Here is a 12,162-nt window from a genome sequence, read left to right on the forward strand (position 1 = left end):
CTGGAGGGGAGGGAGAGAAGGTTTCACTGGGGAGTGTCAGAAAATCTGAAGGGTTTCTCTCTAGATACTGAAACGTCATATCGTCCATCTACAGTCGACCAGGTGAGTTGACTGACCTGCAGAGCGATAAACACAGTGCTGGCACTGATGGCAAACGTGATGACAGCCATGAGGGGACACATGACCAGGTCCGAGTGGAAAATCTCTCGCTGTAAAAAACCCAGACAGAGAGAGATGAAGAGGGTTTTAAAACCTCGGACCACCAACCGCGTTCAAACATTTGTTATAGTCACTGAGTGGGAAAAACATTAGGAACACCTTCCTAATATTGAGGTGCACCCCTTTGCCCTCGGAACAGCCTCATTTCGTCGGGGCATGGACTCTACAAGGTGTCGGAAGCGTTCCACAGGGATGTTTCCCATAGTTGTGTCAAGTTGGCTGGATGTCCTTTGGGTGGTGGATCATTCTTGATACACACGGGAAACTGTGGTGTGAAAAACCCAGCAGCGTTGCAGTTCTTGACACACTCGCACCTACTACCATATCCCGTTCAAGTCTATGTCACTCACACAATGTTTGGTTTGAGTCCCAAATAGCACCCTATTCCCTACATTGTGTACCGGTACCCCTTGTATATAGCCTCGCTATTGTTATTTTACTGCTGCTCTTTAATTATTTGTTACTTTTATTTCTTATTTTTCTTTAGGTATTTTTCTTAAAAACTGGGTTGTTGGTTAAGGGCTTGTAAGTAAGCATTTCACTGTAAGGTCTACACCTGTTGTATTCCGGCACATGTGACAAATACAATTTGATTTGGTAGTGCACTACTTTTTAACCAGAGCCCTTGGTCAAAAGTAGTGCACTATACAGTGAACGACATGCCATTTGGGACGCAGCCTTGATCTTACCACAGAATCGCGTAGTTTCTCAGGCAGGGGGTCTTTGATCTCCAGGGGAGGCTCCTCAGGGGTCCGGCTCTCCAGCTCGGAAAAGAACTTAGAACGGACCAGAGACCTAGAGAGAAAAACACACACAGTGAAATGTAGGATATGAGTGACAGGGTAGAGTTGATCTTATGACAGTAGCTAGGATCTGGGAATATTAGTGTGTTTCAACGTACCAAGTAGGTATATCATTGTCATTATATTAAATCAACGCAGAGACACTAATGAGTTTTCCATTGACCAGACAGAGAGCAGTAAAGAGTAGTGTTGTCACGATACCAGAATGTTGACTTCGATACCGATAACAGGTTTAGTATCACGATGATAAAACCATACCTCATCAACAAAAAAAGAAAGAAAGAAAGTGGGGATGCACTGTGAGATGATCACTTCTGGTTACTTTTTTGAAAATGAGATTCAACTCCAAAATGAACACAAATAAAATGAAACAATCAATCCCTGATGCATTCTGTTCAGGTCTTAAAATCAACTTGGGTCAAAACATAGGTACAGTAGACTCCCTTATTGTATGGGACACTTTTAAAAATGTGCCTTTGGAGGACATGCAATTCAATACTCATCTTTAAAACAAAAAGTAGTTAGGTCAACAGAGTTCATCTTAAAAAAACAGGAAATAGAGGAACTAACAGTACAGATAGATAGCATTGTAAACTTATATGCTGACCAATCCGGAGGCGCGCGTGATTTTGTTCACCCAACCCAGGTTGAACTAGCAAAAACTCTGAACCAATTATATTAATTTGGGGACAGGTCAAAAAGTCTTAAACATTTATGGCAATTTAGCTAGCTAGCTTGCTGTTGCTCACTAATTTGTCCTGGTATATAAAACATTGGGTTGTTATTTCACCTGAAATGCACAAGGTCCTATACCACAACAATTAATCCACAGATAAAAACGGTAAACCGAATTCGTTTCTCGACACATCTCCTCCTTCCTTCAGGCTTCTTTTTCCTTCGTTGGACTTTATATGGCGGTTGGCAACCAACTTTACAGCATTACTAAAACCAACTGGAGTGTGAACATCAGTTCATCTGTCAATCACCCACGTGGGTATATGCTCCTAAAAACCAATGAGGAGATGGGAGAGGCCGGACTTGCGGCGCGTTGAGCGTCACAATTAGATCCAATTTCTATTTTGGCTACGCAGACGCTCGCTTGAGGAGCGCGAGCAGTGTGGGTGCAATGATTGAATAACATTCATGTGTACATTTAATTGCAACGCTCGCACATACGAAGCGAGCGGTGTGGTCAGCATGTAAGGGGCATAGCCCAAATCATGAAAAACAGCCCCAGACCATTATTCCTCCCCCACCAAACTTTACAGATGCCACTATGCATTCGGGCATCCGCCAAACCCAGATTCATCCATCAGACTGCCAGATGGTGAAACGTGATTCATCACTCCAGAGAATGCGTTTCCACTGCTCCTGAGTCCAATGGCAGAGAGCTTTACACCACTCCAACCGACGCTTGGCATTGCGCATGGTGATCTTAGGTTCGTGTGCGGCTGCTCGGCCATGGAAACCCATTTCATGAAGCTCTTGACGAACAGTTATGCTGACATTGCTTCCAGAGGCAGTTTGGAACTAGTGAGTGTTGCAACCGAGGACAGACAATTTTTACAAACTGCGCGTTTCTAGCACTCGGCTGTGCCGTTTTGTGAGCTCGAGTGGTCTCCCACTTTGCAGCTGAGCCGTTGTTGCACCTACGCTTTTCCACTTCACAATAACAGCACTTACAGGTGACCGGGGCAGCTCTAGCAAGGCAGAGATCTGACTCAACAGTCAACAGTGAAGAGGCGACTCCGGGATGCTGGCCTTCTAGGCAGAGTTCCTCTGTCCCGTGTCTGCTCTTTTGCCCGTCTTAATCTTTTATTGGTCAGTCTGAGATAAGGCTTTTTCTTTGCAACTCTGCCTAGAAGGCCAGCATCCCGGAGTGGCATCTTCCTCTTCACTGTTGATGTTGAGACTGGTGTTTTGTGGGTACTATTTAATGAAGCTGCCAGTTGAGGACTTGTGAGGCATCTGTTTCTCAAACTAGACACTCTACTGTACTTGTCCTCTTGCTCAGTTGTGCACTGGGCCCTCCCACTCCTCTTTCTATTCTGGTTAGAGCCAGTTTACCCTGTTTTGTGAAGGGAGTAGTACACAGCGTTGTACGAGATCTTCAATTTCTTGGCAATTTCTTGCACGGAATAGCCTTCATTTCTCAGAACAAGAATAGACTGACTAGTTTCAGAAGAAAGTTCTTTGTTTCTGGCCATTTTGAGCCTGTAATCAAACTCACACATGCTGATGCTCCAGATACTCAACTAGTCCAAAGAAGGCCAGTTTTATTGCTTCTTTAAATCAGAACAACAGTTTTCAGCTGTGCTAACATAATTGCAAAAGGGTTTTCTAATTATTAGTCTTTTAAAATTATAAACTTGGATTAGCTAACATGATGCCATTGGAACACAGGAGGGATGGTTGCTGATAATGGGCCTCTGCACGCCTATGTAGATATTCAATAAAAAAATAATAATAATCAGCAGTTTCCAGCTACAATAGTCATTTACTACATGAACAATGTCTGCACTGTATTTCTGATCAATTTGATGTTATTTTAAATGGATAAAACATGTGCTTTTCTTTCAAAAACAAGGACATTTCTAAGTGACCCCAAACTTTTGAACGGTAGTGTATATATTAACAAAACAATATATATGGGGGTTTGGAAAAGATGCAGACAATTACATTGATAGCCTCAACCTATCTGCACTATTAAAGCTGCCCCTCTCCCCCTCCCAAAATAAAATAAATACATAGTTCTAATACCGGACCGTTTTTCACGTTGTAGTACCGAGAAAGTACAGAGGTTTCGGTATGCCATGCAACACTAAAGAGTAGAGGTATACTGACCACAGGATGACAGGGTCACTGCTTTGGCGGCTCAGGTGGTAGGAGAGGGCCAGGAGCAGACCGCAGAACACTGAAAACAGTACTGGCACATGGGGATGTTCCCAGGGCGCATTGATAGCCCCGAGGCAGAATCCATAGAGCAACGCAGCCACCAACACACTGCGTAACAGGCTGTAAAGAGACGACAGGGGGCTGGTGGTGGCTGTGGAGAGAAACCACACACACACACACAGGGTCAACAGGCATCGCTCAACAAAAAAGAGAATTTACTTTGTGAATTACAGTGAATGGCATCTCACTGTGTGGCCCCGTCTTACCTGTTCCCCCAAAAATGTGCATGTCGACCTGCTCCAGCAGACACATGAGGAAGGTGTTGACCTGAGGTAGAAGCCCAAATAGGAAAATGATGGGGAAACACAAGGCAAACACTGAGGAGGAAGAAAGAGAGGGAGAAAGTGCTTGAATGAGTTGGTTGGTCGCAACACGATACAAAAGACATAAGAGCACACAGCTAGAAGTTGCTAACACTGACTGACCTATGAGCACGTCCCTGGCACAGAGCAGGAAGTGAGCGGAGAAGAAGGTGACGCCGTAGAGCGAGAAGGGCTGCAGGTGGCCTGAGCGCCCCGCCAAGTCTAACACCCAGATGAGAGCACAGCACAGGCAGAAGTAGACGGGCCGACTGTACACGATGACCCAGTTATGGCCCTGACGGGTTAGACCAGACAGTCATCAGGTTGTGCCATCAAAACAAGAATCAACGATAGATAGGTTACCAACTTGATAATGACCAAGACAGATGTTTGAACGACACCATCCACTTACATGCATTGGGGAGGCTGCGTCTGGTTGAACACTCTGAGGAAGGACAGAGTCATCAAGCGTTAACACATTAGTTTACTTCAAGTTAACACTGGTCTATTACGGTTCAATAAACGTGTCGGCAGTTCATTTTCTTAATTGTATAACCGTTTTAATAAAAAGGGGAATATAGGAATTGAATAGAACTTTATTGAATCCTTATGACTTGTGTCGTGTACCTTTAGTAGTGAGTACTGACAGCTGGCGATGACCAGGCAGAACTGGAAGACCCAGATGTCCCTGAAGAAGCCCTCCAGGAGCAGCAGGAACCCCAGGAAGGCCACCATGCTGGCCAGCACCACCGCAAACACATTCTCTCCTACACCACGGTTCCTACAGGACAGACAACGGAGGTCATTTACTGTCCAGGGTTGAAAAATTCCAGTAACGTTAACAGAAAATGCCCAGGTCTTCCAGAAAATGCTATATTTTTGGAGAAAGCCGTAACCCTAACACGGTCACTCCACAGTAAATAAAATAACCTCTTAACGAAACCTTGGCTTCCTCCTCAGTACAGTGACAAACATTGGATCATATTACCACTGCGATAAACTAGCTAGCTGCTGCGTCTCACCTGTCCAGTAGCGCCAGCAGGGCCAGGCGGTCGTAGCGTACCCTCAGCCACTTCCCTGGCAGCACCCAGAAACGGTAGTACTGTTTGGGCTTGGCCTTCTCCTCGATCATCAGCGTGTTCTCGTGGGACTCATGCAGAGACTCATGGTCCAGGTCAAACTGGAGCCAGAGAGGGAGATTCAAGTCAAACATCATGCGTATTAAAGATTTTTAAATAAACTAAAGCCACATTTACAGGAATATGCAAGAAATGTCCAGAGGGTTAACTTGTCTGAAACACATGATTTTGATTTGATTGATTAGGATCCCCATTAGCCGACGCCAGCAGCAAGTCTTACTGGGGTCCCACATATAACGAAAAAGACAGACAAAATACTTTAGAATTGACATACATTTAAAAACATTAACATGTAGTGTGTGTGTGCAACTATCAGTTCCATACACACGCTATCATTCCAACATACATGTCAGTACACACACAAGTAGGTCACACGGGGGAGAAGCGTTCTGCCGTGAGGTGTTGCTTTATTTGTTTTGAAACCAGGTCTGCTGTTCACATGCACTATATAAGATGGAAGGGAGTTCCATGCACTCATGGCTCTGTATAATACGGTGCGTTTCCTTAAATTTGGACCTGGGGACTGTGAAAAGGTGGGGTACGTGTGTGTGTGTGTGTGTCAGTGCTGTGTAGAAGTTGACTAGGCAAACAATTTGGAATTTCCAACACATTGTTTCTTATAAAAACAAGAAGTGACGCAGTCAGTCTTTCCTCAACTCGTAGCCAAGAGAGACTGGCAGGCATAGTATTAATATCAGCCCTCTGATTACAATGGGGACAGCTGCAGCTTAACTAGATCTTCCTTTGCAGCACTTGACCACATGACTGGACAATAATCAAGCTACTATAAAACTAGAGCCTGCAGGACTCGCTTTGTTGAGTGTGGTGTCAAAAAAAAGCTGAGCATCTCTTTATTACGGACAGACCTCTCCCCATCTTTACAACCATTGAATCTCTAAGTTTTGACCATGATAGATTGTAAACTAAGGTAACACCAAGTCATTTCGTCTCAACTTGTTCAACAGCCACATCATTCATTACCAGATTCAGCTGAGGTCTAGAACTTAGGGAAATATTTGTACCAAATACAATGCTTTTAGTTTTAGAGATGTTCAGGACCAGTTTACTACTAGCCACCCATTCCAAAACAGACTTTGTTAAGGGTTTCAGTGATTTCATTAGCTGTGGTTGCTGATGCGTATATGGTTGAATCATCAGCATACATGGACACACATGCTTTTTTTATTGCCAGAGGCAGGTCCTTGGTAAAAATGGAAAAAAGTAAAGGGCCTAGAAATCTGCCCAGCGGTACACCACACTTTACATGTTTGACATTTGAGAAGCTTCCACTAAAGAAAGCCCTTTGAGTTCTATTAGATAGATAGCTCTGAATCCACAATATGGCCGAGGTTGAAAAGCCATAACACATACACTGTCAACAACAGGTTATGGTCAATAAAATCAAAGGCTGCACCGAAATCTAAGAGTACAGCTCCCACAATCTTATTATCAATTTATTTCAACCAATCATCAGTCATTTGTGTCAGTGGAGAACATTATTCGTGCCCTTCTCTATAAGCATGATGAAAGTCTGTTGTTTTGTTTTTACAGAGAAGTAGCATTGTATTTGGTCAAACACAATTTTTCCCAACAGTTTACTAAGAGCCTTGCGGCAAACTGATATGTCTGCTGTTAGAACCAGTAAAGGCCGCTTTACCACTCTTGGGTAGCGGAATGACTTTGGCTTCCCTCCAGGCCTGAGGACAAAGACTTTCCTCTAGGCTCAAATTAAAGATATGACAGATAGGAGTGGCTAGAGTCAGCTACCATCCTCAGTAGCTTTCCATCTAAGTTGTTAATGCCAGGAGGTTTGTCATTATTGATCGATAATCATTTTCCCACCTCTCCCACACTAACTTTACAAAATTCAAACTTGGAATGCTTCTTTCATAATAAAAAAATATATATAAAAATGTATACATGAGTATGATGGCTCACTGTTCGTTGTTGGCATTTCCTGCCTAAGTTTGCCAATGACGTAATAATAAAAATATTTGGCAACATCAAATGGTTGTGTGATGAATAAGCCATCTGATTCGATGAAAGATGGAGTTGAATTTGTCTTACTGCCCATAATTTCATTTAAAGTACTCCAAAGTTGTTCTCCATCATTGATCTTGGCTTCATAATACAGTTTCTTATTTTTTGTTGAGTTTAGTCACATAATTTGTCAATTTGCAGTAAGTCAGCCAGTCAGATATGCAGCCAGACTTCTGAGCCACTCTTTTTGAACCATCTCTTTCAGCCGTACAGTTTTTCAATTCCTCATCAATACATGGAGCCTTAACAGTTCTAACAGTCAGTCTCTTAACAGGTGCATTTTTATCAATAATTGGAAGAAGCAATTTCATAAATTCATCAAGTACAGCATCTGGATGCTCCTTATTAATCACATCAGACCAACAAACATTTTTAACCTGTTGGGGATAGGGGGCAGTATTTACACGGCCGGATAAAAAACGTACCCGATTTAATCTGGTTACTACTCCTGCCCAGTAACTAGAATATGCATATAAATATTGGCTTTGGATAGAAAACACCCTAAAGTTTCTAAAACTGTTTGAATGGTGTCTGTGAGTATAACAGAACTCATATGGCAGGCAAAAACCTGAGAAGATTCCTTACAGGAAGTGGCCTGTCTGACAAGTTGTTGTTCATCTTGGCTCTGTTTATTGAAGACTGAGGATCTTTGCTGTAACGTGACACTTCCTACGGCTCCCATAGGCTCTCAGAACCCGGGAAAAAGCTGAATGATATCGAGGCAGCCCCTGGCTGAAACACATTAGCGCATTTGGATAGTGGCCTGTCAGAGGACCATCAGACTGGGGCTCGTGCACGAGGGCACGAGATGTTTTTATTTTCTCTCTCTCTTTGAACGTAAACACGCTTTCCCGGGCGGAATATTATCGCTTTTTTACGAGAAAAATGGCATAAAAATTGATTTTAAACAGCGGTTGACATGCTTCGAAGTACGGTAATGGAATATTTCGAACGACGAACAAAACGCCGCTATTTGGATATAACTATGGATTATTTGGGACCAAACCAACATTTGTTATTGAAGTAGAAGTCCTGGGAGTGCATTCTGACGAAGAACACCAAAGGTAATAACATTTTTCTTATAGTAAATCTGACTTTGGTGAGTGCTAAACTTGCTGGTTATCTAAATAGCTAGCCCTGTGATGCCGGGCTATCTACTGAGAATATTGCAAAATGTGCTTTCACCGAAAAGCTATTTTAAAATCGGACATAGCGAGTGCATAGAGGAGTTCTGTATCTATAATTCTTAAAATAATTGTTATGTTTTTTGTGAACGTTTATCGTGAGTAATTTAGTAAATTCACCGGAAGTGTTCGGTGGGAATGCTAGTCACATGCTAATGTAAAAAGCTGTTTTTTGATATAAATATGAACTTGATTGAACAAAACATGCATGTATTGTATAACATAATGTCCTAGGGGTGTCATCTGATGAAGATCATCAAAGGTTAGTGCTGCATTTAGCTGTGGTTTGGGTTTATGTGACATTATATGCTACCTTGAAAAATGTGTGTCTGATTATTTCTGGCTGGGTACTCTGCTGACATAATCTAATGTTTTGCTTTCATTGTAAAGCCTTTTTGAAATCGGACAGTGTGGTTAGATTAACGAGAGTCTTGTCTTTAAAATGGTGTAAAATAGTCATATGTTTGAGAAATTGAAGTAATAGCATTTCTAAGGTATTTGAATATCGCGCCACGGGATTACACTGGCTGTTGAGTAGGTGGGACGCCATAGAGGTTAACATCATCCACATAAGAGTCACAGCAACATTTTTTGTATGATCTGTTATACACAATTTTAGGCCCAGCTGTTGGAACTTTGGCTTTCCTGGATATAGCCACTATATTGTGATCACTGTATCCAATGGGTACGGATACAGCTTTAGAACAAAGCTGTTGAAACAGGAATTCGAATGGTGTTTCCTCTCACCTCTGGCATCTCTGACATCTCCAGGGGCACCCTGCGTACTTGCATGCCCTGCAGAACCACGGGCCTGGGCTGGAGCATGGTGAGCACCGGGGCCCCCTCCTGGACATCAGTGGAAGTGAAGCTGGAGGATTGGGACTGTCGTTCCCGCTCCCTGAGAGGAGAAGAGAGAGGGGGTCAGACATATCAAAAACAGTTTCAGGCAAAGAGCCTAATGCGCATCAGAGAGAGACACTTACGCCACTGGGTCCTCATAACCGCCTCCAGCAGGTCCAAACGTGTACGATCTCTTCACTCCTGGAAAAACACCAGCACGGCAACAACAATGAATGGAGAGAGTAGACTACGTCGTAAACTAGGACGGAATCATTTGCTATGCAAATTTAAATACATGAATGTCTCAGTAAAGCCCACGAACAATGGGGCTTATTTCTCGCTCTCTTCAGGCTAGGTTTATTAAAAAGAGAGAGGGCCCCCCCCCCTTTCAATGCACCCCCCCCCCCAAGGTTCTAAAGCGAGCCTCAGCCTAGCATCACCACACACACACTCACCACCCTCGTCATAAAAGTAGTGCACAGCCCCCTCTGTGGTGTCATCGAACGTAGAGGCCTCGTGGACCCCCCCGCGGGGCAGCAGTAGTGAGGTGGCGAACTGTAAGGCAGAGGGCAGGGTCCGGGTCCGCGAGTGTGAGGAGGTACGGGCACGCTGGAGGTCCTGGAGACTACAGGAAGACAGGAGCTGGGCTTTACGGAGCATGTACATACGGAGGTGACTGGCATAAGAGATACAGTTGTTGAAGTCGGAAGTTTACATTCACTTAGGTTGGAGTCATTAAAACTCGTTTTTCAACCACTCCACAAATGTATAGTTTTTAACAAACTATAGTTTTGGCAAGTTGGTTAAGACATCTACTTTGTGCATGACAAGTAATTTTTCAAACAATTGTTTACAGACAGATAATTCACTGTATCACAATTCCAGTGGGTCGGAAGTTTACATGCACTAAGTTGACTGTTCCTTTAAACAGTTTGGAAAACTCCAGAAAATTATGTCATGGCCTGAGAAGCTTCTGATAGGCTAATTGACATAATCTGAGTCAATTGGAGGTGAACCTGTGGATGTATTTCAAGGCCTACCTTCAAACTCAGTGCCTCTTTGCATGACATCATGGGAAAATCAAAAGAAATCAGCCAAGACCTCAGAAAAAAAATTGTAGACCTCCACAAGTTAGGTTCATCCTTGGGAGCAATTTCCAAACGCCTGAAGGTACCACGTTCATCTGTACAAACAATAGTACACAAGTATAAACACCATGGGACCACGAAGTCGCCATACCCCTCAGGAAGGAGACGCGTTCTGTCTCCTAGAGATGAACGTACTTTGGTGCGAAAAGGGCAAATCAATCCCAGAACAACAGCAATGGACCTTGTGAAGATACTGGAGGAAACAGGTACAAAAGTATCTATGTCCACAGTAAAACGAGTCCTATATCGACGTAACCTGAAAGGCCGCTCAGCAAGGAAGAAGCCACTGCTCCAAAACCGCCATAAAAAAGCCAGACTACGGTTTGCAACTGCACATGGGGACAAAGATAGTACTTTTTGGAGAAATGTCCTCTAGTCTGATGAAACAAAAATAGAACTGTTTGGCCATAATGACCGTCGTTATGTTTGGAGGAAAAAGGGGGATGCTTGCAAGCCGAAGAACACCATCCCAACCGTGAAGCACAGGGGTAGCAGCATCATGTTGTGGGGGTGCTTTGCTGCAGGAGGGACTGGTGCACTTCACAAAATAGATGGCAAAATGATGTGGATATATTGAAGCAACATCTCAAGACATCAGTCAGGAAGTTTAAGCTTGGTCGCAAATGGGTCTTCCAAATGGACAATGACCCCAAGCATACTACCAAAGTTGTAGCAAAATGGCTTAAGGACAACAAAGTCAAAGTATTGGAGTGGCCATCACAAAGCCCTGACCTCAATCCTATAGAAAATATGTGGGCAGAACTGAAAAGGCGTGGGCCTACAAACCTGACTCAGATACACCCGCTCTGTCAGGAGGAATGGGCCAAATTTCACCCAACTTATTGTGGGAAGCTTGTGGAAGGCTACCTGAAACATTTGACCCAAGTTAAACAATTGGGCAATGCTACCAAATACTAATTGAGTGTATGTAAACTTCTGACCCACTGGGAATGTGATGAAAGAAATAAAAGCTGAAATAAATCACTCTACTATTATTCTGACATTTCACATTCTTAAAATAAAGTGGTGATCCTAACTGACCTAAAACAGGGAATTTTTACTAGGATTAAATGTCAGGAATTGTGAAAAACTGAGTTTAAATGTATTTGGCTAAGGTGTATGTAAACTTCCGACTTGAACTCTATAGCAAGCGCGCTGGTGTGGAAGAGTTTGACTGGACCAACCTGGGTGGGGAGCCCATGGTAGAGGGGGGTGGTGTGGGGTTGCTCCCCGCGTTGTGTCGCCTGCGGATGGCCTGGGTCCTCTTCACACTGCTCACCGAGTCCCGCTTGCCCCCCTCCTCTGGGGCCAGAGCTGGGACAGCAGATATTCACATTAGTACAAGGACGTTCACTTCAGATGTTGAATTCTAGAAATACCTGACCCTGATTAATGGAGTAAATATAGCAAACAATCCAAATTTCAATGAAACAGTTACACATTTCAGAGCTTTCCATCTTGAATGGGACTATTTAAAAGTAGGGGTTGCTGATCTAGAATCAGTTTTGCCTTTTAGATTATAATGAAATGGA

The 12,162-nt window shown here is 43.4% G+C and overlaps 1 protein-coding gene across 2 annotated transcripts in view; it reads right to left on the minus strand.

Annotated features, from left to right (window-relative positions):
- Positions 1-12,162, minus strand: part of LOC106602984 (pecanex-like protein 1) — a 29,100-nt gene that overhangs the window by 11,603 nt on the left and 5,335 nt on the right. For both annotated transcript variants that reach the window (XM_014196077.2, XM_014196076.2), the window contains 12 exons: positions 11,815-11,944; positions 9,938-10,107; positions 9,626-9,683; positions 9,390-9,540; positions 5,302-5,459; positions 4,907-5,060; positions 4,692-4,724; positions 4,403-4,574; positions 4,184-4,294; positions 3,867-4,068; positions 909-1,014; positions 117-209 (listed from right to left, as the gene is read on the minus strand). In XM_014196077.2, the coding sequence (XP_014051552.1) occupies positions 117-209; positions 909-1,014; positions 3,867-4,068; positions 4,184-4,294; positions 4,403-4,574; positions 4,692-4,724; positions 4,907-5,060; positions 5,302-5,459; positions 9,390-9,540; positions 9,626-9,683; positions 9,938-10,107; positions 11,815-11,944 (1,538 nt within the window). The remainder of the gene's footprint in view (positions 1-116; positions 210-908; positions 1,015-3,866; positions 4,069-4,183; positions 4,295-4,402; positions 4,575-4,691; positions 4,725-4,906; positions 5,061-5,301; positions 5,460-9,389; positions 9,541-9,625; positions 9,684-9,937; positions 10,108-11,814; positions 11,945-12,162) is intronic.

Source organism: Salmo salar, chromosome ssa04 (genome assembly GCF_905237065.1).
Source record: "Salmo salar chromosome ssa04, Ssal_v3.1, whole genome shotgun sequence".
Taxonomy (NCBI): domain Eukaryota; kingdom Metazoa; phylum Chordata; class Actinopteri; order Salmoniformes; family Salmonidae; genus Salmo; species Salmo salar.